This window comes from Calypte anna, chromosome 10, assembly GCF_003957555.1.
Source record: "Calypte anna isolate BGI_N300 chromosome 10, bCalAnn1_v1.p, whole genome shotgun sequence".
NCBI lineage: Eukaryota > Metazoa > Chordata > Aves > Apodiformes > Trochilidae > Calypte > Calypte anna.
Genome location: NC_044256.1, coordinates 22198716 through 22225193, shown reverse-complemented (window position 1 = coordinate 22225193; position 26478 = coordinate 22198716). Strand labels below are relative to the sequence as shown.

Genomic DNA, 26478 nt, shown 5'->3' with positions numbered 1-26478 from the left:
CTTGTGTGAGGTCAATGTGGAAAGTGGGCACTTTGGGGTATGATGCAGGGCAATGCCATATCTAAGAAAATGAATTACCCACATTAAAAATGACTGCTGTGATGACAGCAATTCAGCAAAGTCTGGTGCTCCTGTTGGGCTGGCAGCCTTTCAGAGCAGTGCTGCCAGTCCCTGCTGGAGGCAGAGGCTCCTCTTGGTGTTGAGTGACTCCTGCCACAGGGACTGAGGGGAGGCAGATCCACAGCCCCAGGGCTGGCCAGCTGCCTGCACCCAGGACCCAGAGTCCTAATTCAGGACATCCTGGAGCTGGGAGGCCCCCCCAAACCTTCCAGAGCTGTTCTTGGTGCCTCCCACACTCTGTCACCACATTGCTGGTCCCCAGCCTGGTGATTTTCTACTAGAGGAAACTGTGAACTTCAAAGGCTGGTGGAGTTTGCTGATGAACCCAGGCAGTGCCTACTTACTGCGAGGAAGAAACCCAGACAACTTCTGCATTTCACTGGATTTTAAATTAGCTGCAGTCCCACAGGTGCCATGTCAGCATCACCATGAAAAATCTCTGCTTCTGTAGGAACACTCACTCATCCAAATACAGAACAAAACAGCAGAACGGAGAAAATGAGATGGAAAATTATGTCAGTGAGATGACGATGCTGTTCTGTTACCCAGTGGGACACTGTCACCTGCCTGGAGGCCCTGGCTGGGCAGAGAACAGGAGCAGTGCTGGGGGTGGGCAGCAGCACTGCTGGAGAGGGGGAATCCAGTGGAGTGGCCACAGGCCAGGGGCTGCCTGGGGAGCTTGGGTTTGTCTGGAGAAGGGGATGCAATGTTAAAATTGGGAGGCAACAACTAAAGCTACTGGAAGGAAATGCAGAGCCCATGGCATCATCTCCCACCAGTTGTACTCCTTTGCTGTCTGTGCTGGTGCAGATTTACACCTGGCTCTTGAGCATTAGCTGCCTGGTGAGGAGGATGTTTGCTTGGCTCTGGGGTGTCAAAACCCCTCAGCAGCAGGGACCTGGTAGGATCTGGAGGAGGTGGCTGTGCATTGTCTGTGGATGACCTGGCTGTGCAGGAGGACAACCAGCATCACTCCTGGTGCACTGCTCCCAGCCCATCACTGCCATCCCCCTGTGCTGGGCACTGCTGAGGCTGCACCCCCAATCCTGGGGTCAGTTCTGGGCCCCTCAGGAGCAGAAGGAGATTGAGGGGCTGGAGAGTGTCCAGAGAAGGGAATGGAGCTGGGGAAGGGTCTGGAGAGCAAGGAGAAGGTCTGGAGAAGTTGTGAGGAGCAGCTGAGGGCCCTGGGGGTGTTGATCCTGGAGCAGAGGAGGCTGAGGGGAGACCTTGTGGCTCTCTGCAACCCCCTGAGAGGAGGTTGGAGCCAGGGGGGGTCGGGCTCTGCTCCCAAGGAACAAGGGATGGGACAAGAGGAACTTTGGGCACAACTCAAGTTGTGCCAGGGGAGGTTTAGGTTGGAGCTGGGGAAGAATTTCTGCCTGGAAAGGGTTGTCAGGGCCTGGCCCAGGCTGCCCAGGGCAGGGCTGGAGTCCCCATCATCCCTGGGGGGGTTTCAAAGCTGTGGAAATGCAGTGCTGAGGGAAATGGGGCGGTGGTGGCCTTGGCAGTGCTGGGGGAATGGTTGGATCTTAGAGATCTTTTCCAACCAAAACAATTCCATGATGTTATGCTCTCAGATTAACTTTTCAACCCATGGAATGCCTATGCTTATCTTGCTTTCCACTTTTAATTATTTAACCTTTTTTTAGAGGGTTGTCTGCCTGCAGGCACAGGGTCTCAGTGGGAGTTTCTCATCCCTTCACCTGCCATTTTGTGTCCTGTTGGCAGAGCAGCCCCTGATGCCATCCCTGGGCCCACAGTGCCCTCCTGAGTGTCCCCCTGCCCTACCTCAGGCTCAGGCAGGGGATGTCCTCAAATCCCCCAGCAGAGGTTTGCCATGGACCTGTGTTCCTGGCAGCTGTGTGGCTCAGGGTGAGGGCAGTGCCTGGTGGTTGGTGCCAGGCTCTGCAGGTGCCAGCAGCCCCCACACCTTTGCCAGGTCCTGGGCAGCAGACAGCAGTGCCAAGCTGTGGGCTGTGTTGTCCCCAGGGAGGGATTGCCAGGCAGGGAGCTGTGGTGCACAAGCAGGTAACGTGGTTGTCTTCTCTGCTGTGGTGCCCTGGTGTGTGCTGGGCTGGTCCCAGGGAGGTATTTTCTGGGCAGTCACGACTCTCAGCTTTGTGGCTGTCTATGTGTTCTCTGTACATTCAGCTGCTTTTCCAAAAATCTTAGTAAAACAAGTTTTTTCCTCCTATCCAGCATTGCCTAGCTGTGATCTCCAAGTGCTTCCCACTGGGGAGCAAGTTGATGCTCTTGACTGCAGTTCTTGAGTGAGCTGCAGGCACTGGTGGAACTGCTCTGCTCTGCTCCTGGCTCTGTGGAGTGCTCAGTGATGTCCCCAGGCCCTTCTGTGGCAGCTTCTCCCCTTCCATCTCCAACCTCCTGCTGCTCCCCATTTTTTTCTGGTGCTTTGCCTGCAGCCACTGCTGGACATGCTGGTGTGAGTGCTGGGCAGGAGCTGTCACCACAGCCACCTCAGGGAGGCTTTGCCCCTGCACAGGGTATGCTGGGGTCAAACCAGCAGTCTGGCAACACAAGCAGCAGGAGAGTGAAGGTCCCCAGGTGCCTTTGCATCCCTCCAGAGATCCCCAACCTGAGGATCATGAGCACTGCTGAGCAACCCCCGATAAGCAGAGCTGTGGGGAGGAGGCAGAGAGAAGCACTGTGAGTTGGTGGGGACCTGGAGATGATCTCCTGTGTGCAGAGATGTTGGGTATGCAGGGATGCTGGAAAGAATGGGGTTGGGCAAGGAGGTTGTGATTTTATGTAGCCACTTGTTTGGAGCAGCCATACAACTCATCATCTGCCTGGGAGTGCTGGTTGGTACCTCTCTGAACATGAGCCAATGTCTGCCCAGGTAGCCAAGAAGGCCACCAGCATCCTGGCTGGTGTCAGGAATGGTGTGGCCATCAGGAGAAGGGCAGTGATGGTGCCCCTGTGCTGGGCACTGGTGAGACCTCACTCACCTCGAGTGCTGGGGTCAGGTCTGGGCCCCTCACTGCAAGAAGACATTGAGGGGCTGGAGCCAGTTCAGAGAAGGGCAACCAAGCTGGGGAAGGGTCTGGAGAGGCTGAGGGAATTGGGAATGTTCAGTTTGGAGAAGAGGAGGCTGAGAGGAGACCTCACTGCTCTCTACAGCTCCGTGAAAGGAGGTTGTAGGGAGGTGGGTGCTCTGTTCTGAGTGGGGTGGAAGCACCCACTGTTACCCCTTGGTAATGGTGCCCTGCCCGAAGTGATCCACTGTTTTCTCACGTGGCTGATTCTTTAAGTGTGAGCAGCCCCACGTTTATCTGCTGGTGACAGATGAGTGGTCCTGACTGGGTTGGGCTCTGGAGGTGCCGCAGAGGCAGCTGCCCTGGCAAGGTAGGAGGATGCTGTAGTGTGGGGAATTGGTAATGATTTCAGTTCTGGCCATCCAGAATATTTAAAGCTGACATCGGCTGCAGGGCTGACTCAGACCAAAAAAAAAGAAGCAGGGGCTGAGCAACAAAACGAACTGTGAAGGAAGTCGTGACTGCCCATCAGGTGAGGAACCTGGGCTGCTCCCTGTGCAGAGCTGCAGAGGAGGGATGCTGCTGGCCAGGCATGGGGACTGAGGCTCTCAGGAGCTGTGGCAGGGGAATTGCAGCTCCTGGTAGCTGCTGTGGGGATTTCCAACTGGGGGGAGAAAACTGCCAGTGTCCGGGCAGGTTATTCCTGGGTTGCTAATAGGGGTTTTACACCTCCTACCTCCCACTGGTGACTGTGTAGGCTGGGCTTCAGTTCTGAACCCAAGTCACCATCTCTAGGCTTACACTGCCCTTTTGCCATAAACTCTCTCAGTGACATGGGCCAGGAGAGGAAGGAGCTGGCTCATGGCATTCTGCTCCATGGTGATTTTGGCTCCAGGAGAGCTTTAGATTTTATTTAAGGGTGGCCAACTTCAACATACACACTAAATCTGGAAGGCTGGTCCACAGGCCCAGTTTTTACCTGCTTCTCCCAAACAAATGCCCTAATGCAAGGCTAGAATGATTAAGCATCTCCTCCTTTGCAGGCTCATTTTGGCATCACGATTCTTGGGTGCCTGCCCTGAGAGCAGCCTGGGTTTGGCAGGAGCTTGGCCCTGCTTTGGACAGTGTGATCTCTCAGGTAATGGGCTATTTTGGGAGGGTCATTAGGCTGCTCCTCTGGGACAAGAGGCTGCAGCTTCCCTGGGCTGCTGCCACTCCAGGGCACGCAAGCTGCATGATTTCCCTCCCAGCAGGGGCTGGGCAGAGGCTCTGGCATTTCTGCACCCATATCTCTGAGGCATATCTGCTGCCTCCCTGGGAAAGCTATCCAGGTGGGCTTACCAAAGGGACCAGGCACCCAAGGGTGGGGAAGAGGTGCCCAAGTTATGAGGCTGGGCTCAGACCAAAATATCTTGTATTATAAGAATTTTGTCTTGGTTTATTGCCTGTGGGGCTCATGGCCAGCATGCAGCAGTCTCCCTGTAAGGCTCCTGAAGCACTCAGGACCCCAGGAGCTGGGGTGACCCTGTGCTGAACCAGTGACCAGAGCATCCTTGCTGGGTTGGGGATGTGGTGTTGGTTGCCCAGTTCTGCAGTGCTGCTTAGCTATGGAGTCTGCTCCCCAAATAAGACCACACTTTATGGCTTGGCATGAAATTGCTAATGTTGCCTGAATTCAGCCGTGCAGACACTGGGCAGCAATCTCAGCTGCTGGAGAGTTGTGTTGTTTCTCATTTGTGGAGCTGTTTCTTTATGGTGGGTACATCTCACCACTGGCATTTACTGAGCTGGCCTGCTCGTAGTGAAGCTTTTTTTTAGCTGGTTTTAATCTTTCTGTTCAAATATCTCCCAGTCTTAAATTTCCCAGGTCTTTCACTGCTCCTGGCTCAGTTTCAGTTTAAATGGACCAGATTTTTTTTAAATGAAGCAAGGTGAAGGAAAAACGGTTGCAATATATTCTTTGAGTAGAGATGATGCTTTTAAAAAAACCCAGCACAATAACAAGCTGATATTTTACACAGGTGTTAGCAGTGAAGCAAATGGGTGACAGTGGGTGCTTCAGAGGAAATGAATTCTGATTCTGCATGGCAGCAGGGATTAGAAAAATCAGGTTTTGTAGTTGTATATTTATTTATAAGCAGTATTCCACTGAGTCAGGGTCCCATAACTGTTGCTGTGGTCTAGGTCATATCTCTACAGAGAAATTTGCCTTGGCTTCATTCCCCCTCTCCTGCAGTCATTACTGGTCCTTGTCCCAGCAGAACTACATGGGTGCAAGTCCCTCTCTCCCAGGTGTGCCATGGAGCAGTTGTGCCTCACTAAGCACTTGAGCCAGTGGTGATCCTTGTTGCTCGGAATGCTGAAACAGACCCAGAATTCACAGCCCACATGAACATCTGCCTTCAGAACAGGGCAGGGAGCCCTCTCCTGCCACCACACTCACATCTCTTGTAACACAGATGCCTGAGTCCACCTGAGGAGGGTGTCTGAAGAGCAGAGATGGTTTGATGAGCACTGGAGAGGCCACCTCGGGTGTCTCTGTGTCTGTGCTCTGCTCTCCCCAGGGCATGACATGGACCCAGCCCTGGGGAGGTGACTGCAGGACAAGTGAGCACAGCCAAATGCTGCTACCAGCTGCATGCAAGCTGCCTGCTGATGGGAGCACACTTGTTCTGGCAGCCAGTTGATGGTGTAGAAGTGTCTGGTGGCCAGAGGTCAGTTGTCCCTTTTCTGTCCAGGCACCTGTGTGGCTGTGATGCAGGCAGTCAGTAGATCTGTGTGGTTTGGCTTTTCCCTTTGTGCCTGAGCTCACTTTGGCATTCCCAGAGGTGGTCCAGCAGAGAGATGGATGGCTATGGAGTGTGTGGCCCAAGGGGTGGGTAAGCAGCCACATCTTCTGGTGCTTCTGCAGGTATTGGGGCAGGTTTTGTCAAAGCTCTCAATTTTAACTTGTGTTCTTATTTGAGAAATGTCTGTTTAGGACCTTGCTGCTGTTCATACATCTGTGCTCTGCACGATGGTGAGAGCCAGGGCTGTGCACAAACCTAGTGTGGGCCATGTTTGGCCTGCAAAGGGTAGCAGAAACCTGAGGTTATGACTGTTCCTTGCTCCCAACCTCTGGGCTGCAGCTCTCCAGCTGGGAGGGTCTGGGCTCCATCCTGCCCTGGCTGGTGAGCAGGTGAGTTCAGGTGGCTGTGGGCAGTGTTGCCTTTTCATCTGAGGTTTGCCCAGATGTGGGATCAGACATTTGTGTGACTCTTACATCCTCCTCCACTCCTTCTTCTGCCTGATCCTTCACACCTTCTGTAATTCCAGGAACACTGGAGCAAAACGTCTCATTTTCAATCTGGAGTCACTGGCACCATGCCAGTTTTCTGTGCAGAGCCTTCCCCAATGAACACAGCAGACACTGTGCTGTCTGCCCTCCTCTTTGCAAGCCTTCTCAGATGATGTTTGGGGTTCCCATAATTGTAAAATTACCCGTGGTACCTGTCAGGAAATACTTTTTGCACTGTTTGTGCCTGTGGACAGTTTGGGTCCTGCTCTGGCTGCCTTAGTGCTGTGGGTGTGTTTGAAGTAGGTTGTTGCCCATATCAGTTTATTCGTGCACAGAACAGGCACAGTGGTACTTGTGCTCTTGAAGCAATACCATATCCTTCCATGACTTTATTAGAAATGCACACTACTATTCCACCAGCTCCTTCAAGACATGGAGGTAGAGATCATCCAGGGTCCTGTCTGAGCACAGCAAGTGCTCTGGGGTTTGCCTGCTCTTCCTAGGTGTTGATTTCCATACTTTGGTCCCCAGCAGCCAGTCAGCCTTTGCGTTGTGTTCTCATTAAAGCCCAGTTTAGTTTTTAGACAATCTTTCTTCCACTCTGACCACATAGCACCTCACCTGAAGTGCCTGAAGAGCTTTCCCCCATTTGCTTTAATTTCCTTTGCAAGGTTTCTTCTTGACTGACTGCTGCAGATACACAATCCTTGTCTTTTCACTGCCTTCTCACACAGGATTCTTTATTTTCAGAATTTGAGATGCTGATTTGAACCCTCCTTCTCCCACCTTGTTGCCTCTGTTGAGAGAAAGAGACCTAAGCTGCCCTCCCAGCAGTGAATTGTGCACATGGACACACTGAGCCACCTGGGCTCTGAGACCAGAGTCATCCAACAAGGAGGAGGAAGGTGCAGATGAGAATATCCCTCAGCATAGGAGGGGATTTGAGATGCTCTGTTCAGGCACAGAACAACTTCTCTCTACCTGAAGTTAGGAAGAAACTTCCCTGGTTGGCAATCCACCAGGTGGTTTGGGTTTTTTCCTGGAAGAAACTGATACTGTTTGCTAGCAGGAGTCAAAGACCTGGTGAGAACGGGGAGGTTGTGCTTCTGGCTGGAGCGGCTGGGTGGGTTGTGAGGTGATTTGCTGTGCAGAAGGATCACTTGAGTCTGGTGCTGAGAATGAGGATAGCTCTGAACTCCTTAGCAAGAAAACTCTAGGTCGAACTCTGGTGGCACATCAGGCTTGCTGGGACGATCCTCTGAGCTCAGGCCTGGCAGCAACAAGCTTAGGAGAAGACTCTTCTGGCTGCACAGTTTGGGGAAAAGGGTTGTCACATTCATAGCATTCATAATAAACCCCAACACTGACCCTCCTGAACAGGATCCAGGCAAAAGCTAAGCATACCTTGTGTAGTGTAACAAGGCAACCAGGTGCCCCTAATTGCCAGGGAGTGAGCATGAGCTTGTGTCAAGCCCACCTGTGCCTAATTAGGGTGGGACCCACTGCACGTGGGCAGGACCAGGGGGCCAATAAAAGGTGAGGCCTGAGACACAAGCTCAGCTCAGTCCCGAGCTAGCCAGCAGAGAAGGTGGTTGCTCTTGGATTAGTAGCACTGATCTGGGCTAGTCAACTCTGAGAGCCATAGGCTTGGAGCATTGCTTGTGAGTCTCTGCTGGAACACCTGGTTGGACCTTGAAGCGCCGTTCCCTAAAAGAGGTTTGTCTTGCTACACCTACCTTGTGAGGGACTGACAAGTGTGGGCACCATGGTTGAGTCCTGAGACTGCTCTGTCTTGATGTGCTGTCCAGGTTTTCAAGAGGAACTTGGAGGCACATTGGAGGGGAGATACAAGAACTACTGCTGTTCTGGTCCAGTTGTGTGCTGGAGGGCTGGTGCCACACTCTAGGGAACGTTGTTCTGAAAGCATTCTCTATGGTCTGTGTCAGAAGTTTAGATTAGGTGACTACAGTGATTATACCTGAAATTCTAGGGGGCACTTTTAGCCCTCATCCCATCTAAGGCTCTCTGCTTCCTCTGGTGCTGGAAGCTGATAGTGCCCTGGAAGCCCTTGTTCCTGGAACACATGTGAGGAGTTCCCTGTGTGGGCCTGGGTTTTTGCTTGTCCCACAAACTGGCATTGTGTCTTCTCTTTTAGGACATCTCTCATCACAGAAGCTCTCCATTCTCCTCTCAGTTTTACCAAGCTTCTCTCAGCTGCAGCATTTGCTGCTTGTTCTCCACGGTGTCCTGGCAGCTGAAGGAAGCATCCTCCAGCAGGAGAGTGCATGGCCAGGGTGTTACAGGGCTTCTGCTGCTTTCACAGTGTAATGGAGGGACAAGGTTGCCCAAGAGCTTCATGCCAGCATTACTCAGAGCTTGGGACGTGTGGTGGCATCCCAGCTGTGCAGAGGGCACAAGTCTGGCATGTGGCTGCTCTCATGCTGCTCCAGTGTTGCTCCAGGCATGGCTCAGCTGGGTCCTTCTCTTAGGTGAAATGTCTCTTCAGTGGCTTACGGTCACCGGGGTTGTTTTGGTCTGCTTCACCAGGAGGAGAAGGAAATAGAAATGCCACAAGTCCCCTTGTCTTCCTCCTAGAGTTCTGTTGAAGGTATTTACATGTTCTTGAGCCAGCCTGTGTGCTGGCTACCAGGTACATCCCACTCCTTCCATCAGCTCTTTCTCCTAATCTGATTCACATATTCAGGAACCGTCTCCAAAATTCAATCAGATCCCCTTTCCAGTTGCCTAATGTACTCCAGCAGAATTTTTATAATCAAAATATATTAAATGATGTTGTTCCTTTCACATTTCTTAAAGGTGCAATTCTAGTTTCCCTTCTTTTCCCTGGAATGCAAACCCCCATGTCCCACACAGACGGGACTGCAGAGCTCAGCATCTCACTCCCTGCAGTGAACAAGGTCTGATGTGCTTCTCAGCTGAGGCAGTTCAGTGAAGTAATGTTTTGTGACATCCTTAAATGCAGTCATTTTACTGCTGGCTGGTTTGCCTGCTGGGGTGCAGGAGTAATTCAGATGATATCTATCACCCTGGCAGATGCTGTGCTGGTACCTGTGGCTGTCCCAGCTCTGCTGTTCAGAGGCAGCCCCAGCTGAAGGGCATCTTCCTGGTTCTGGGGGAGACTTTGTGGAGGGGAAAGGCCCAAAGGATGGCTGGGTCTGCAGTCATCTGTTCCCTTGTAATCCACGGGGTTTGAGTGGATAAACGGCCTTGGGAGTCACTGCTGCAGGAGGGTTTTATCAGAGCCAAAATCTGAAGGCTTCATCAAAGACAAAGGACAGATACTGTGGCGACAATCTACATGAAGAATGACTGCTGATGATAAGCAGTGTCTTCCCCTCAGTTAAATTCCAGTTTATGTATTTGTAATCTGCTTATCTAAATTCCCTGTCTACTCTCAATTGAATATGGATTCTGCTCTGCTTCCTGTACTGAACTGATCTGCAGCCACAGCTCCAGACAGCTCTCCCAGATCACCCCAGAGGTGGTGAAATTTCCTTGGTCAGTGACATTATTATCCCTCAGCCTGAGAGGGCACAGGGGCTCCAGTTGCTGTTGCAGAGGACCTGGAAGCTTGGAGAAACAGGGGCCACCCTGCTGGGAGGGTGGCTCTAAGTCTCCCCTCCTTCCTCCTCCTCCTGGGTAAGGGAGGAAGGATGGGAAGGGACAGCTGGCAGTAGCTGGGGATACTGAGTCTGCAGCAGACCTGGGAGGAGAGGAGCTGCTAAACCAGATATGATCTCATACAATCTCATTTTGTATGGAAATCAGCAAGCCCTGCCTCTGCCCCAAGACCATGGCAGAGCCTGTGGCTGTGGACAGGGCAGGAGGCAGCTGCTGTCTGTATTTGTGTTGGAGGACAGTGATGACACTTGTGAAAGGCAGCAGTGAAAAGGTGGCTTGAGAGAAGGTGTGAAAGCTGTTGAGGAGCTCCCAAGGTGTGAGGTCACCTGGAGGGTGCTAGGAGCAGTGGGAAATGGGGAGGAGGCTTCTTTGAGGGCCATAAAAATGTCCTCTGTGAGGACAGGCTGAGAGTTGGGGTTGTTCAGCCTGGAGAAGAGAAGGCTCTGGAGGGATCTTAGTGTGGCTTTTCAGTAATAAGAAAGATGGGGCCTGTAGAAAGGTGATGGCTTTAAACTGAAAGAGGGGAGGTTCAGACTAGATCTCAGGAAGAAATGTTCTGCACTGAGGGTGGGGAGACACTGGCCCAAGTTGCCCAGAGACGTGGTAGATGTCCCACCTGTGGAAACGTTCAAGGCCAGGTTACGTGGGGCTCTGAGCAGCCTGATCTGGTTGAAGATGTCCCTGCTGACTGCAGGGGGTTGGACAAGGTGTCCTTTAGTGGTCTGTCCAGCCCAAACTGTTCTGTAATTCCGTTCCATGAGATGGCCCCTCGTGTGCAGGGACAGAGCTGGGCCATCATCTGGGGGGATCCATCTCCTGCAAGGGCTGGAGTAGCTGGAGGTGCCAGGTGTGTGTTTGTCTTGGGAGAAAAGCAGTACAAAGGCTAATGAGAGCTGGGTTTGATGTCCAGGCAGGCAGCTCTCCTGGCCATGGGAGCTCTAAGAGGGGGTTGTGGCTGTGTGGCCATTGCCTGTGGCTGTGCTGGTGCCAGAGTGTGGTGAGAAGGGGCAGGATGTCAAACCCCAGGGGTCCAGGCTGGTGTGGGCAGGGAAGGGATGCACGGGTGGGAAAACTTCCAATGTGGAATTCCTGTTTTGGAGTGCTGGAAGCTGCCCCCAGGTTTACATATGACAGTTTAATGTACAGAGATGATTTGTTGTGGCTTGCCCTTTGCCTCTGTAATCTCTGGTGCAGGTTTTAGGGAGTGTGTGCATCTTTTTTTATCATCACTAAATCAAGCCCTCTGGGATTTGTACCTGTGACACATGCAGTTCCCCAGCAAAGGTGAACACAGTAGATCTAATCCAGGTGGCAGTGGACATTTGATTTAAAGTCCTGCACTGAGTGGTTTCTTCTCCTGTAGAACACGTTGTGGTGCAGAGGTGTGATGCAAATAAGCACTGATCTAAATGTGCAAGAGCTGAATGGGGAAGTGCCAGGGAAGAAGGAGGTTAGAAGGAAAAAAATCAAGCGTTGGTCTTGTGAATGGTCTGTAGTGTTCTCTCTAGTGTCCTTGACATGAGAAGCACACTCTTGAACTCTACTGATGATGTAAAGTTGGTGCTTAAGAAGACTGGAATAGTAGGAAGAGTTTGAAGGACAGGATAAACCAGTAAGCAAACTGTTCAAAAGATAGCAACAGAGATTTCTACTGTAAGTTCATAGTTGCCTTATCTGTTAGGAACAATAGAGTAAAATTTTGGTACCTCTGCTCTGGAGCCAGGCTGAGAGAGTTGGGGTGTTCAGTCTGGAGAAGAGAAGGCTGCAATGGGGAGACCTTAGAGCACCTTCCAGTGCCTGAAGGGGCTCCAGGAAAGCTGGGGAGGGACTTTTCACCAGAGAGGGTAGTGACAGGACAAGGGGTGATGGTTTAAAACTGAAAGAGAGTAGATTTAGGTTAGATATCAGAAAGAAATTCTTCACCATGAGGGTAGTAAGACACTGGAATAGGTTGCCTAGGGAGGTGGTTGATGCCCTGGCCCTGGAAATGTTGAAGGCCAGGTCAGAAGAAGCTCTGTGCATCCTGGTCTGGTGGGAGGTGTCCTTGCCTATGCAGGGGATTGGATCTTGATGATCTCTAAGGTCACTTCCAACCCAAGCCATTGTAGGAGGTCCACAGTGGGGTACGTGTCCCCCTGCAGCCTGTGGAGGTCCATGGTGGATGCCCAGAGGAAGCTGTGACCCTGTGGGAAGCCCATGCTGGATCCTGTGGTCCAAGGAGAGAGGAGCCCATGCTGGAGCAGTCTGTTCCTGAAGGGCTGCACCCCATGGAAGGGACCCACTCTGGAGCAGTTCATGAAGCAGCCTGTGGGAAGGAGAAGTTTGTGGAGGACTGTGTCCAAGGGAGGGACCCCGTGCTGGAGCAGGGGAGGAGTGTGAGGAATCTTCTCCCTTTGGAGGAAGGAGCAGCAGGGGCAAGGTGAGCTGAACTGACCCCTGCCCACATTGCCCTTCACCCCTGGGGAGGAGGAGGGGGAGAAATTGGGAGGGAAGTTGAGACTGTAAAGAAGGGAGGAGTGGGGGGAAGAATTTTTAACATTTCTTATTACCTTACTCTGATTTTATTGATAATAAATTAAACAAGTTTCCTCCAGCTGGTTCACCCCTACCAGTGATCAGTGAGGGATCTCCCTGTCCTCATCTCCATCCATGAGTCTTACCATGTGTTTTCTTTCCCCTGTCCAGCAGAGGAGGGGAGTGATGGAGCAACCTGTGTCCAGCCAGGGTCAACCCACCACATAAATGTTTCTGAAAAATTACTTTCTAATTTTAGGCTTTCTGCATGTTATTCTTCTAACTCCATATTCACCTCTGCCCCTTTTAACAAAATAATGCAAGGATCTGTTCTTTTTTTTATTTTAAAATATAGAATCCCAGACTGGGTGTTGTTGAGGGGATCTCAAAGCTCATCCAGTGCTACCTCTGCCATGGTCAGGGACACCTCCCACCAGCCCAGGGTGCTCCAAGCCCCATCCAGCTTGGCCTGAGACACTGCCAGGGATGGGGCAGCCACAGGTTCTGGGGGCAACCTAGGCCAGGGGCTCAGCAGCTGCTCTTTATTTCATCAAATACAGGGGATTTTTTTGACTAGCATTCATGTCATCTTATAACCTTTTGTACTCTGCTGTTCTTCAGGTGTCTCTGAAGTCCTTCTTGACAGATAGCAAGTGTCTGAGCAATCAGAGTCTCTAGGACACCAGCAAAGGTTTTGCTTTTAGTGCTCCCTTTTATCTTCTCATTACCAAACTTCTATGAATTTTGGAGTCCCTGTGTTTTAAGCTGAGCACTATGGTCACAGACTTTTTGGCTTCCATTACTTTGGCAAGATGATGGACATGGCTGTATTGAGGTCACCGTTAAGTAATGACTCTTAATTAATGAGATTATGAGCTACAGCATGCTCCCTGGTCAGTGCAAGGTCAGGAATGCATTTTCCTGCAGTTGATTCCCAGCCTGGCTGCTCCACTGGCCATGCCTAAAAATGTAACCTTGCCATCATGCCTGGACAGGGTGTCTGCTCAGTTGGGTCGGAACCACCCGGCGTGTCTCATCCCCCTGCACTTGCTGAGATCACACTCAGCATCACAGCCTGAGTGACAGGAGCCTGGTCCTGGCCACACATATCTCCTGCTGGAGCATCAGCCCGTGGCTGGGCACCCTGGTATTAATCTGATTTATCCCTGATCTATCCCCACACCCCCTCATCACCAGCTCCCGCTCAGTGTGCTTCCCGACGTCTCTTTCTTCCACTGAGTTTCCAGAACATCCGTGGTATCAGTGAGGCATTCTGGTTCTTCTGCCTTCTTCCTTAGACTCCCAGGGCCTGCACAGAGGAAAGTATGCATTGCTTTGGAGTTTCTGTTTCTTCAACCTGTTTGTGCAACTGCTCGTCGTGGTTTTAGATCTGACTTTTGCCAGCTTCTCTCCTGTTCTTTATGCCTTTCCCCAAAGCAGCTGCTTTGCTGTGTGTGCTGGTTCTCCTATTCCTATGCAGAGGCATCGTGCCTCTCCTGCTCATCTCCTGTGTTCAGAGCTGTCCCCAGTTTCAACTCAGAACATACCCCTCTTTTTTACACCATTTTCTCTGGCATGCAGTGGGATTTTTCACCTCCCTGCTCCTCTGTGTGGCTTCTGCACAGACCTGGGGGCATTTCAGAAAGCATTAACATGCGGGTCTTGGTCTTCTGCTTCATGAAAGTTGCCTCCAGTGGCTGTCCCTATTCTCCCCATACCACAGACCCAGGGACCTCACAGATTGTCACTGGTGTGTCCAGACACAGAATGAGGAGAGAGCTGTGAGCCTAAGCCTCATTCAGAGGAACGTTCCCCCTGTAGGTACAGCTCTGCTCAGTGGAGCTGTAGCAACCCTTGCTCCTCTTTGGCTGCCTTCACTCTGTAGGCACCAGTGGAGCTCTGGGAAATCTCCCAGTCAGAGAGGGGATACGTACCTGGGACAAGGCACTCTCTTGCAGCTGGAGCTGTGCAGGAGAAGGTCACAGACAGGAAGCATCATGCATTCACCGAGGGCTGTTGTGGACACATCTCTCCCAAGTGTGTTGTCAGCTTTGTGAATCCTCACATGATTGAGTGGTGGCTGCTTGACACCTTCTGGCAAGGCAAACCATTTGGAACTCAGTTTTGGTCTTCCCTGAATATGTTCTCCCATCTTATCTTGGTTTGCGTCCTCAAGATGTCCTCTAAAACTGACCTGTGTGTCTGGTCCATGACATCTTCCTGGTGGGAATGAGCTTGGCCTCCTACCTTGGTGCCTTGTGGCGTTTCTCAAGCTGTGACCCAGAGTGCTCCGAGAGAAGGAATGTGGGAGGTGGCCTCTGTTCTGCCTTTGAACTCTCAGCCGGTATCTCGCGGTCCAGCACTTTCTCCAAGTGGGACCTTGTGGCTTGGCTTCTGCAAGTGTCCCATCCCTCTCTGCTGAGGGGCTCACTGGTCATCTCACCAGTGCTGACAGCTGTTGGTGGAGCTTCAGAGCACAGACAAAATGCAGCAGCTGCCGTGCTGCAGGTTGGTTTCAGCTCTGGAGCTGTTCCTGCTGCAGCTCTAAGGGGTGCACAGCGTGTGGGTGATGGATTGCCCAGGCACTGCCCAGAGACCCTGCCAGAAGGACATTAGACATGATCCCGGCCAGCCCGGGGGTTCCAAGGGGTCCCACTGGTGGACCACTGGTCAGTACCACCCAGCATGGCCCCAAGCAGCACAGCAGAGCTGGTGGTGGTGCCAACTCACCCTGTCCCCAGCGTGACACAGCCTGGATGTACCTTTAGCATCTCCCTGCTGCTGCTGGGGATTCCTGAATTAGTTCTTCCAGGAACCATTGAAAATATTCAGTGGAATATTTTAGAATTATGGGCCAAGCCTGCTTAAAGCATGCTTTCTGTTCCAAGGAGCAGCCCCGTAAGGGTGGTGAAATGACTTCAATGAGTGAGTGTGGCAGAGTCAGGCTCCAGTAAATGCTCTGGATGTTGTACCTGTGGGTGTTCTGCAGAGCTGACCAAACTTGGAGCAGAATTAAATCATCGACAGCATAAACCAAAGCAGATCTGGCTTTACTATTTCCCCCAGATTGAGGGACAACTTGGTGGGTCTGTTTCCAGGGCCATGTCTACCTGCTGTTGTTTTTGTTGGTTAACCCCTTGTCATTTTGCCAGAAGCTGAAGCTTCTGATCCTGAAGTCGTGTGAGCATCCGACAAATGCTGTGGCTGGGGCTGAAGCCAGGTCCCCCTACACCACAGTGAACTCTGGATGCCACCACATCTGCAGGAGCTGTGTCCTTGCTTGGCTCCTGACTCAGACTGGGGGGGTGGCAAGATAATTCTTGGTGGGGGGTGGGCACCCTGCCTGTCCCAGGTGCCTGCCTGCAGAAGTGATGCACGGGGCTGATCTGCCCCAGCCTGTGACTCAGGTGGGCTCCTTCTGCTGAGACATAGGGATGCGGAGTGAATGGGAATCAACTACACTTCCTACACAAAGGATCCCCTTCATTCAGCATCTGACACAGACCCATCCTTCCTTCCCAGGGAACACAATGGAAAATCACATTGATTTCCAAGCAACTTTAATTTGGGGGGCTGGACCACCTCTGCTACAAGGAGAGGCTGAGGGAGCTGGGATTGTTTAGCCTGGGGAAGAGAAGGCTCCAGGGGTGAACCTTGGAGCTGCCCCCCAGTCCCTGAAGGGAACCTACAGGAAGGCTGCAGAGGGACTTTTCATAAGTGTCCAGACTTAGGACAAGGGGAAATGCTTTAAACTGCAGAAGAGGTTTAGACTGGAGCTTAGGAAGAAGTTCTTCAGTAGGAAGGTGGTGAGATGCTGGAACAGATTGCCCAGAGAAGCTGTGGCTGCCCCCTCCCTGGAGGGGTTCAAAGCCAGGTTGGAGGAAGCTTTGAGCAACTTCGTGTGGGTGAGACATGTCCCTGTCATGTCCTCCCATGGCAGGGAGGTTGGAGGAGATGATCTCTAAGGTCCCTTCTGATCTAAGCTGTTCTATGATTCCACCACTGAACCATGTCATCAGCAACACATCTACACTTGTTGTGTCTGTTGTGTTGGGTCAGAGCTGTGGAGGAAGCAGCAAGTGATGGTACCAGAGCAGTTCTGGTGCTGGGCACACAGTCAAGGATGAGGTATCCTGAGTCTGGGGACCTGCCTGATGGCCCAGGAGAAACACTGCAGATTCAGTCTCTGAAGATGTGACAATAGCTGAATAATTCTGAAGAGCAACGTTTCAGGCTATAGTGTCAAAGTCTCAACTCATTCTCCCCATGGCTCTTGCTCCAGATGCCTGTACCATCTACACGTTTTCCTCAAGATAACTTTGGTGAAGGCAGAAGATGTCAGGTTGTAGAGGCAGAAGTTGTTTGGCAGTTGTGCTGGAGTCACCAGATCTATCTTGGTCTTTGTCACGATGCTCTGTGGAACTGCCTGGGCACCTGGGAAGGACCTTCTGGAAAAGGTCCTTCTCTTCCTTTAGATCTGCTCAGTGTCTGGCTGTGTACAGGGAAGTGTTGCAGTGAACATTTGTTTATGAGGAACAGAATGCCTACCCCAAAACCAGGTGCATACAGAAGCTGCTGAATGGCCTGTGTTGGGTACTGGGTTTTGTCTGAGACACACGAGGACTTTGCAACCAGAATGTTGAAACATTTCATGGCCAACAGGCTTGGCAAATGGTTTCCTTCTGTACAAAGTGACTCCTGCCTTCTGGATGGCTTGGGCTCTTCCACCTCGAGGAGCTGCAAAGCTACAGACCTTTCTGCCTTGGAAGATTCATGGTGCCTAAAGCAGGGAGGGATTACTCCTCCCCTGTCACTCCTGGATAACACTGACCAGGAGATACTGATGCAAATCTTATTTTCTTTCTTTTCTCTTTTTTTTCTTTTCTTTTCTTTCTTTTCTTTTCTTTTCTTTTCTTTTCTTTTCTTTTCTTTCCTTTCCTTTCCTTTCCTTTCCTTTCCTTTCCTTTCCTTTCCTTTCCTTTCCTTTCCTTTCCTTTCCTTTCCTTTCCTTTCCTTTCCTTTCCTTTCCTTTCCTTTCCTTTCCTTTCCTTTCCTTTCCTTTCCTTTCCTTTCCTTTCCTTTCCTTTCCTTTCCTTTCCTTTCCTTTCCTTTCCTTTCCTTTCCTTTCCTTTCCTTTCCTTTCCTTTCCTTTCCTTTCCTTTCCTTTCCTTTCCTTTCCTTTCCTTTCCTTTCCTTTCCTTTCCTTCCTTTCCTTTCCTTTCCTTTCCTTTCCTTTCCTTTCCTTTCCTTTCCTTTCTTCTTTCTTTTCTTCATAGAGCAACATTTTTAAAATAGCTGGTCTTGATCAGCAGCAGCTTACGAGGATCCACATGGGCCCTGCCCTCCTGTTCGGTGGGAGCTTGGTGGTCCTCTTGTAGCTCTCTTCAGCTACCACCTACCATCACCTTGTCCTGTGTCTTTCACAGAACTGGGGTTCTTCTCACCTTTGTGAAGAGCATCTGCTGGGGTGAGGTGCATGGTGATTTATGGCATTTGCCTGTTCCACATTGGCTTGGATTATCTGACAGGTTGTCCACGTTCCCACGGGCTGTGATCTCTCTGGATGAGCAGGATCAGAGGCAGCATTTTCAGAAATCCTGTTATCCTCTTTGCCAACTGATAAAACTGTATTTTTGTCTTTTCAGTAAGACTCTTTAAGATCCGATGGAGCTACTCTGTGATACAAAACACTTTTGGCTGCCAGGGTGGAGAGGCACAAATCCAGCTACTGCCGGTGATGTTTCACTGGCTGGGATGCACACACTGACTGCTTTAAGGAGTGAATCAATATCTGTGCTTATATAAAGGGAGACAAAACCTTTTAATTAATTGTCTCTCTTGGGTTTCCAGTTCTGCTCCATCTTCTCCAGATGGGTGTGTGGGGCTGTAGCTGCAGCCAGGCAGATATTTCATACTGCAGGAGGGACAGTTCAAGATCCAGATGGACCATGGCAGCAAAGCACCAGGGGCTGCCCGGAGCAGAAGGTTCCTGTGGCCCTGTCCCAGCCCGTGCTTTGGCCAGCTCTGGTGGCCACCCTCTGCCTGTCCTTGGCAGCAGGCTCTCGTGCCAGGTTTCTGAAGCACCTTGTATGTCACTGTTACTGGTGCTGCTGGGCTGAATGCTCCTCTTGGGAGGATTTTCTGGCTTATGTGGCCGATGTTGTCCGTGCTGTTCCCCCAGTACCGTGCAGAATCACATCCTTACAGAATCACAGAACTGTCTGGTTGTGAAGGGATCTTACAACGCATCCAGTGCTACCCCCTGCCATGGGTAGGAACACCTCTCACCAGCCCAACTTGCTCCAAGCCCCATCCAGCCCTCCTGTTGCTCCCAGAGGGCTCTGACCAAGGGCTCTGGGCTCCTGCTTTAATTATTGCTCCCCCCCCCAGGAACTGGCTGAAGACCTGGTCTGGGGAGGGATGAGGATGGTGACTTCTGTTCTCTCCTTGCCTCCCCTTCCCCGAGCAGTGGGAATCTGGCAGTAATTGGCTCTGGTTAGCAGGTGACTGTGCTGTTCTCATTTAGTTGTGCAGAGATGATCTGAGACCAGAAGTTTCTCAGCAGCTTGAACAGACAGGGAAATCAGCTGTGCTCCAGGAACTACTGGGAGGAATAAAATCATTTTTGTAGGAGCACCAGCAGCAGCCCCGGAGAATGGCCCAGCTCTGCCTCATTACCTGGCTCAGGGCATGCCTTGGGGGAGAGGTTGGGGGGTCCTGTGCTGGGGAGAGCCCCTGTGGGGAGGCACAAAGCTCTCGGTGTCAGAAACTGCCTCCTGAATTTTGGGTAGAACCTGTCTTTTGGTTGTTACCTCAGGTCTGAGGCAGGTGACACCCTCTGCAGATTTCCCCCATTGCTGAGCCCAATGTCACTCCCAAAACAACGATGGAAATTCCTGCTGGCTCCAAATATATGGGGGGCACCCAGCTGGAAAACACCTTTGCAGAGCTGGCCTTTGGGGTCCTGACTGACACCGGGTTAACATGAGCCTTGCCACAAAGAGGGCAAACAGTGTCCTGGGCTGACATGGGCAAAGCATCTCCAGCAGGTGGAGGGGGAATCTCTCCCCTCTGCTCAGCACTGGAGAGGTCACAGATGGAGTGCTGGGTCCAGCACTGAGCTCCCTGGGGCAAGAGAGAGATGGACATGACTGGACTGGAGAGCCCAGAGAAGGGACAGGAGCATCTCTCCTGTAAGGAGAGGCTGAGACAGCTGGGACTGTTCAGCCTGGAGAGAGAAGAGGAAGAGAGAAGAGGAAGAGAGGAGAGAAGACTCAGGGAGATCTCATCCATGTGTATAAATACCTGTGGGGAGGGTGCCAAGTGAGGAGGGTGCCCAGGGACAGGACCAGAGCCAACAAGAACCAACCAAAACACAGGAGGCTCCCTCTGAACACACATTTCCACTGTGTGATTGACTGAACCCTGGCACAGGTTGTCCAGAGAGGCTGTAGAGTCTCCATCCTTGGAGATGTTCTAAAGTCAACTGGACATGGGCCTGGGCAGTTAGCTGTAGGTGTTCTTGCTGGAGCAGGTGGTTGGATGGGATGATCTCCAGAGCTTCCTGCCAGCCTCAGCTGTTCTGTTTGGTTCTGTGAATCTGGGAAGGTTTTAGAAGCAAGGAAGCTGCTATTTTCTTGCTGGAGCCGAAATCATTTCCATCAAAGCCAGTCTATTTCTGTATCTGTCAGACATGCTTGTAGTAACAATTTGAAACTCCAGAACAGCAAAAGCATTTCTTCCAAAGGACACATAGTAAGTGCCATGATCGAGAAGCAGAGTTTGGTTGTCAAATTCTGTCTGAAAGTACCAGCTTATCAGGACCTGATGGACTTCATAATACTGCTTGTGTCACAGCAAAACCTCTCAGACTCAGAAAGGAGGTGGCTGCAGCTCTCACTGCTGGACAGCCCATCGCTGGGCTGGTGTTGTCTGCTTCTTCCCACCAAGCTTTGGGTACAGATGTCTCCAAAAAGGTTCCTACAGAGAAATCATCTCCAGGTACTCTGTGGGTGCAGAGCAGTGTGTGTGAGAGCATGTCAGTGTCCTCAGAGCAAGAAGAGAAGTTTACGGATCCTCCCTTCCATGGCTAGGGGCAAAGCAACTCCAGCACCAGAGCAACTAATTTAAAAACCAAAACAACAACAACAAAAAACCCCACAAACCAAACAACAAAAGGAGAGGAAAAGCATGTTTTGGGGGATTGGTGCCTTGTGGACAAGAACAATTTAACAGTCCTGCAGTTCCTAGGAGAGGCTAATAGGTTAACTGCAAAGCTGCTGCATGTATTTCTTTCCTGAAGGGTTCAGTTTACAGCACATTTAGAAACAGTAGGAAACCTCTCTGTATCCTAAAGCAACAAAACTTGTTGATATTCAGCTCTTGAGGGGTGGGGAAAAATCAGGATCTGTATTAGGTCCTTTCATGCTAACGTGCAAGACACCTTAGTGTGTTCACTGCCTCCCAGAGATGAGCAAAGGTTTGGCAGGATGAAGCCTGAGCTACTTCCAGCAGCTCTGGCACAACCTCCTTGGCTTGGACCATACCTGGTCATGGGCTGTGCTCCCCCAAAACTGGCATGTCCTCACCTGCACTGCTCAGGGGTGTCAGGAACTCCCCAAGGGAGGAGGAGAGTTGTTTAAACCTAAATCCAGAGTCCTTCAGACAGAACTCGCCTGACAGAAAGTGATTCTCTTCTTATTAGCATCTTGAGAGCACACAGGAATTAAAGCAACTGCCGTGGATATCTGGGGCTTCTTGATGTGTTTTAAGTAATTGTGGGGACTGTTATGGTCTGTTAATTCATTTGTGAGTATTGGAACCTACCACCAACCTGTGGCAGGAGAGTCTGTCTTGGACAGTGTCTTGGGGAGGGGATTTTTGCCAGTGTCTGCTCTTCTCCAGAAGCTCTTCTGAGCTGGGACCCCAGACTGGTGGTGATGGAGGCGTCCCACCAGATGGTCAGGTCTCCATCACTGTCTCCAGGCATGATTGAGTCTGGATGCTTCCATGAGCTATAATGTCCATAAGAATTGTGAGACATGGAGTCACACATCAAACCCACCTCAAGTACTTATTTTCAACAGCAGAGGAAGCTTGAGACCTCAGAAGTGTCGCTCGGAAGCATATCATGAGGTTCCTGTACTGATGGGCTTATGGCAGTGGTCCTTGAGAGCTTGTTCATCCGGAGGAAAACCAAAGCCCAGCCCCAGGCTTGGAGCAGCTCCTCTGCAGGACCTGACTGTGAGAACGCTGTGCATGGGCAGCTCAGGCTCCTCCTGTCTCCAGGCAAAGCATCCCAGGAAATCCAATGACAGATTCCAGAGCAGGCTGCTGGTTGCAGAGGTGACGGTAGGAAGACGAGTCCTCCATCTGCTATTTGGGTTCCTTCAAACCAGACATCACCCTCTTGCCAGTGTGCTTTAGTTGAACGATACCAAGCATGGGGCCGATTGACCCAGAACAGTTCTTGGGTCACTATGGTGAAATCTGACGTGTGGTTTGGGCAGATGAGCTTTGAGTCTTCAGCTGTCAGAAAGAAAAGCCCTGCCAAGGGCAGGACCTCTGTGTAGATAAAGAAAAAGCTACCAAGGCTACTGCTTCATCACAGTGACAATGTTTTATTTGAGCTGCCCCCACTTGGCACCCTCATGGGGAGTTATCTCTGGCACCCAGGCACCCCATCCACAGCATCCTTCTTGTGCATAGAAAGAGTCATGGAAGGGTTTGGGTTGGAGGGACCTTAAAGATCATCTACTGCCACCCTCTACCATGGGCCTCCCACCTCCCACCAGCCCAAGGGGCTTCAAGCCCCATTCAAGCTTCAACACCCCCAGGGATGGGGCAGCCACAGCTTCTGGGGGCAACCTGGGCACCCAGGGGCTCAGCACCCTCACCCCAAAGGATTTCTCCCTCCTTCCCTCCCTGCACAAGATCTCCTCTCCATCTCCCCTCTCCCAGCTGCAAACCCTTCCTTCCCCCTCGTAGGGTCCCATCCCTCCAGGCCCTTGTCCCAAGTCCCTCCCCAGCTTTCCTGGAGCCCCTTCAGGCACTGGAAGGCTGCTCAGGCATCTCGTAGGGGAGGAGGATGTGAGCACCGTGCGTGTCAGAATCACAGTTATGCACTGGGGACATTAAGAAGCTCCTTGGCTGATTAATAAACACTGCCGTGGTGGTGTTTGTTTTATTCATAATATATAAGGCATGCTGGCTCCTGTTCAGAAGTAAGTTACGGATCCAGCAGCGATTAGCTACAGCTTAACCAGGCGATACAAAGGATAAAACCGGCTCCTTCAGGCCTCAAGGTGCCTTATGGTACAAGGTGATAAAATAGGTGAAGAAACACATTGTCAGTTCACATGGAAGTGTGCCAGGTGATACTTGGTTTTGACTGATAAAAAGCATTAAACCCTTTCCAGGCAGGTTTTCTCACATTTTCCAGTTGGGGATATAGGAGAAACTTTCCCAGAAATAGGGCTTGAACCTGGAGCAGCTGTACAACTGACACAGGTCTTTATCAAGTAAGCATTAACATGAAATATGATTAAACTAATTAACATCCTTTTATTGAAACCAAGCCTGCCAAAAGAGCCCAAACAAAAATGGTGGTATTCTTTGAAATTATTACTAAACTTGTTATAAATGTGCCTCTGATATGATAGATGGAGGCTTGTGAGGCATTTTGACTTAATAACTCCTTAATGATCAAAGAATGAGTGTGCTGCAAAATCAATATGGCAGCAACGAACAGGACTGCAGACCACATAATTAATGCTGAGGAGCCACCAAGACATCAGGCTGTTGTTTTGATCTTCATGGCAGTTGTGCACAGGCCAGTTTTAGTCCAGCAGCAGCAGCAACAGTCACATGTAAGATGATGCAAGGTGGTTGTGATGATGTTCGGGCATGAAACTGCTGCAGCCCTGCTGGAGGGTGCAGTATCAGTGTCTGGGCGTTCCTGGAGCTGCAGGATTGTTCCAGGGCAGAGTTGGTGGCACAGCAAGGAGGGGGGTCAAAGGGTGGTCACTGGAAGAGAGATGGCTGCAGTGGGATCATCCGTGCAGGTCTGTGTGGGCACCAGCTGCCAGTGGAGCCCGGGGGGGGGGGGGTGGCAGCTCCAGCACCAGAGCCCCCCCGCCGTGAACTGACCGTCCTGCACCCAACCGAGCCCAAAGCCCCCGGTCCGGGGGCTGAGCGAGCCCTGGCCGGTGTGGGCAGCAGTGGGGTGGGGGCTGCAGGTCTCCTTCAGCTGCCTGCAGTACCTGCATCTCCTGCATGCTGCTCGTGACTGTGCCTAAAAACATACAGGGGCCTTTTAGAGCTGAGAGCTGGGCTGTAATATCTGTGTGCTGACTAAAAATGAGACTGGAGTGACATTTAGAAGTATTATAAGGAAAGGGTAGCTATTTATTTCTTATTAAGTGTTTTTTCCCTTGAGGGACGGTAACTGAGTGCAGTAGAGGAGCAGCAAGCTCTGGGCTGAGGCTGGTGGGTCCCCGGCCACATGCCCGGTGTGACAGTGCCTGCTGCCCAACTTTGTGCCTGCGGGTGGGGAGGTTGAGGAGGGGTTCTGGGCAGCCCGCTGAGCCAAGAGGGGACCGTCCTGATGCTGGAGCGATGCTCTGTGACAGTGCCACTGCTCCTGGGGGACGCTCAGGCTGTCCCAGGCTGAGGGACGCCGTCCTTGCTCCCCGAGGAGGGGCGTCCCCGAGTGGGTCACAGACATTTCTAGGGGTGCAAGTTCGAGACAGATTTTCCTGCTGCAGCCGTCGCTCCCCGCTACCGGCACCTCCCCATCCCGGGGGGGCTGCAGGAGGAGATCCCCATCCTGCGCGGGTCTGGGTAGCAGCGAGAGGGTGTTAGAAGGGTGTAGGTCAGGAAGCCCGCACCTGCGGGGAGAGGGGGTGCAAGCGGGGGGCTACAAGAAGGGAGGATGCAGGCAGGGAGCGAGGGAGGTGTAAGTGGGGGGACGGCTGCAAACAGCGAGCAGGGGGGCTGCAAATAGAGAGTGGTGCGACTACAAGCAGGAGCGGCTGCAAGCAGAGAATGGGGAGGCTGCAAGGAACTGGGGGGGCTGCGAACAGGGCGCTGGGGCAGCAGAGGGACCACCCCGCTGGAAAGGCTGCTGGAGACAGGGCACTGCCAGCACCGAGCGCCTCGTCTGCGGGGCTGCGGTGCGCGGTGTTGGCAGGTCGGGGGGCAGAGGAGACCTCCATGCCCAAGGCACTGCTGTCAGCCCTCCGAGAGCAGGTGACGGGCACACCCCGCACATCCCACCACCCCCCAGCTACTGGATCCCTCGTCCACTGTCCCCCCGCACATTGCCCGGACGGGCACTGACACCAAAAACTGACACCCCCCCCACCACCACCTCCCCTATCCCACCCTCCTTCACTCTGCCTCCCCGGATCCCCCCACCTGCCCGTCCCGGTCCCGTCCTCCACACTCCCCCCTACCCTGCACCCCCGGAGCCGCCCCCCGGCTCCCCCGGCTCCCCCGTCCCCCTGGTCCCGCGGCAGCGCTGCGCTCGCCAGGGGGCGGCTCCTCCCGCGATCCCGGCCCCAAGGCGGCAGTCAGTCGGGGCGACGGCGGCGGCGGCAGCCGGGGGCGGGCGGCGGCGGGGGCGGCCGGTCCGGCGGCGTCCCCGCCCGCAGGGGGAGGAGCTGCCGGCGGCGGCACCTGCCCCGGGCCATGGTGCTTGCGGCGGCGGCGCGGCGCCGGAGTGAGCGGAGCGGGGCGCGGGGCGGGGCGTCGCCGCGCCATGGAGCCGGCGGCGGGCGGCGGCCCCCCCCAGCCGCAGCCGGTGCCCCCCCAGCCCCAGCCCCAGCCGGTGCCCGCGCCCGGGCGGCGCCGCGGCGGCCGGGGCTGCGCTGAAGCCCCCCCGCCGGCCCTGCCATGGCGCAGCCCGCGGGCCGCGGCGGGCCGAGCCGCGACCTGCCGGGCATCAGCACCGTAACCTACGTCTTCGTTTACAGCCCCGGCGGCCCGACGGGGCCCCCCGGCCCCGAGCCCGTGCCCGTGCCCCACGCCGCGCCCGCCCCGCTGCGCGGGCCCAAGCGGAAGCTGTACAGCGCCGTGCCCGGCCGCAAGTTCATCGTGGTGAAGAGCTACGCGCCGCAGGGCGAGGGCGAGATCCAGCTCAACCGGGGCGAAGCCGTCAAGGGTGAGTGAGGGTGCGGGGTCGGGCGGGTGGGGGACCCGGGGTTGACACCCGCCGGCTGCGGGCTCCAGCCCGGGGGTCCCGCTCCGGCTGCTCAGCCGTGCTGGTCACTCCCTGTGTGGCTGTGGGGTCCCGAGTCTGGCTGTGGGGCAGCAGAGCCCGAGTCTGGCTGTGGGGCGGCAGGGCCGTGAGGCTCCCGTTGGCTCCAGCCCCTGGTCCCTCAGTCAGAACCGGGGGTCACAGGGCCGTCGCCTCAGGCCAGCTCTGGCCTCGGCCAGTCTCTGTGGGTGGGGGCCATGGGGTGCTGCTCAGGACCTGGGGCTGCCCAGTTGAGTCCCACAGGTGGGGCCGCAGGTCCTCAATGGGGCCCTGGGGCTCTGGTCCTGCAGTTGGGCTCTGGGTGGTCAGTCCTCCTCTGTGACAGAAGGCTGTGGGTGCCATGCTCTGCTGGGACACCTAGGAGCAGCAGGTGCCTTTCCAGACCCTTTCATCTCTATCCTGGGGTTTGCTTTGTGCCCTGTGAGCTGATCTTGCCTGGTGCCATGGGCCATCTGCGAGGGTCCCAGTTGACAGTCCACCTTTTTCTGAGAGCTGTGAAGGAGGAGGTGGGCAGGGAAGCTCTTCCTAAACAAAGCTCCCAACTGCACAGGCAGAGGCTGCACAGAGATGCAGAGCTCATGGGGAGATGAGAAGATTAGAGGGATAATGGCATTGCCCATTATGTTGGGCTGACTCTTGAAAGACGTGTAAACGCTGCGGTAGGTCATAAGTCA

At 53.1% G+C, this 26478-nt stretch overlaps 1 protein-coding gene across 1 annotated transcript in view; it reads left to right on the top strand.

Annotated features, from left to right (window-relative positions):
- The window catches only part of SHANK3 (SH3 and multiple ankyrin repeat domains 3), a 289287-nt gene that overhangs the window by 103245 nt on the left and 159564 nt on the right, over window positions 1-26478 (top strand). The window contains exons 11-13 of the mRNA XM_030456676.1: window positions 18196-18280; window positions 24573-25267; window positions 25419-25708. Of these exons, the coding sequence (XP_030312536.1) occupies window positions 18196-18280; window positions 24573-25267; window positions 25419-25708 (1070 nt within the window). The remainder of the gene's footprint in view (window positions 1-18195; window positions 18281-24572; window positions 25268-25418; window positions 25709-26478) is intronic.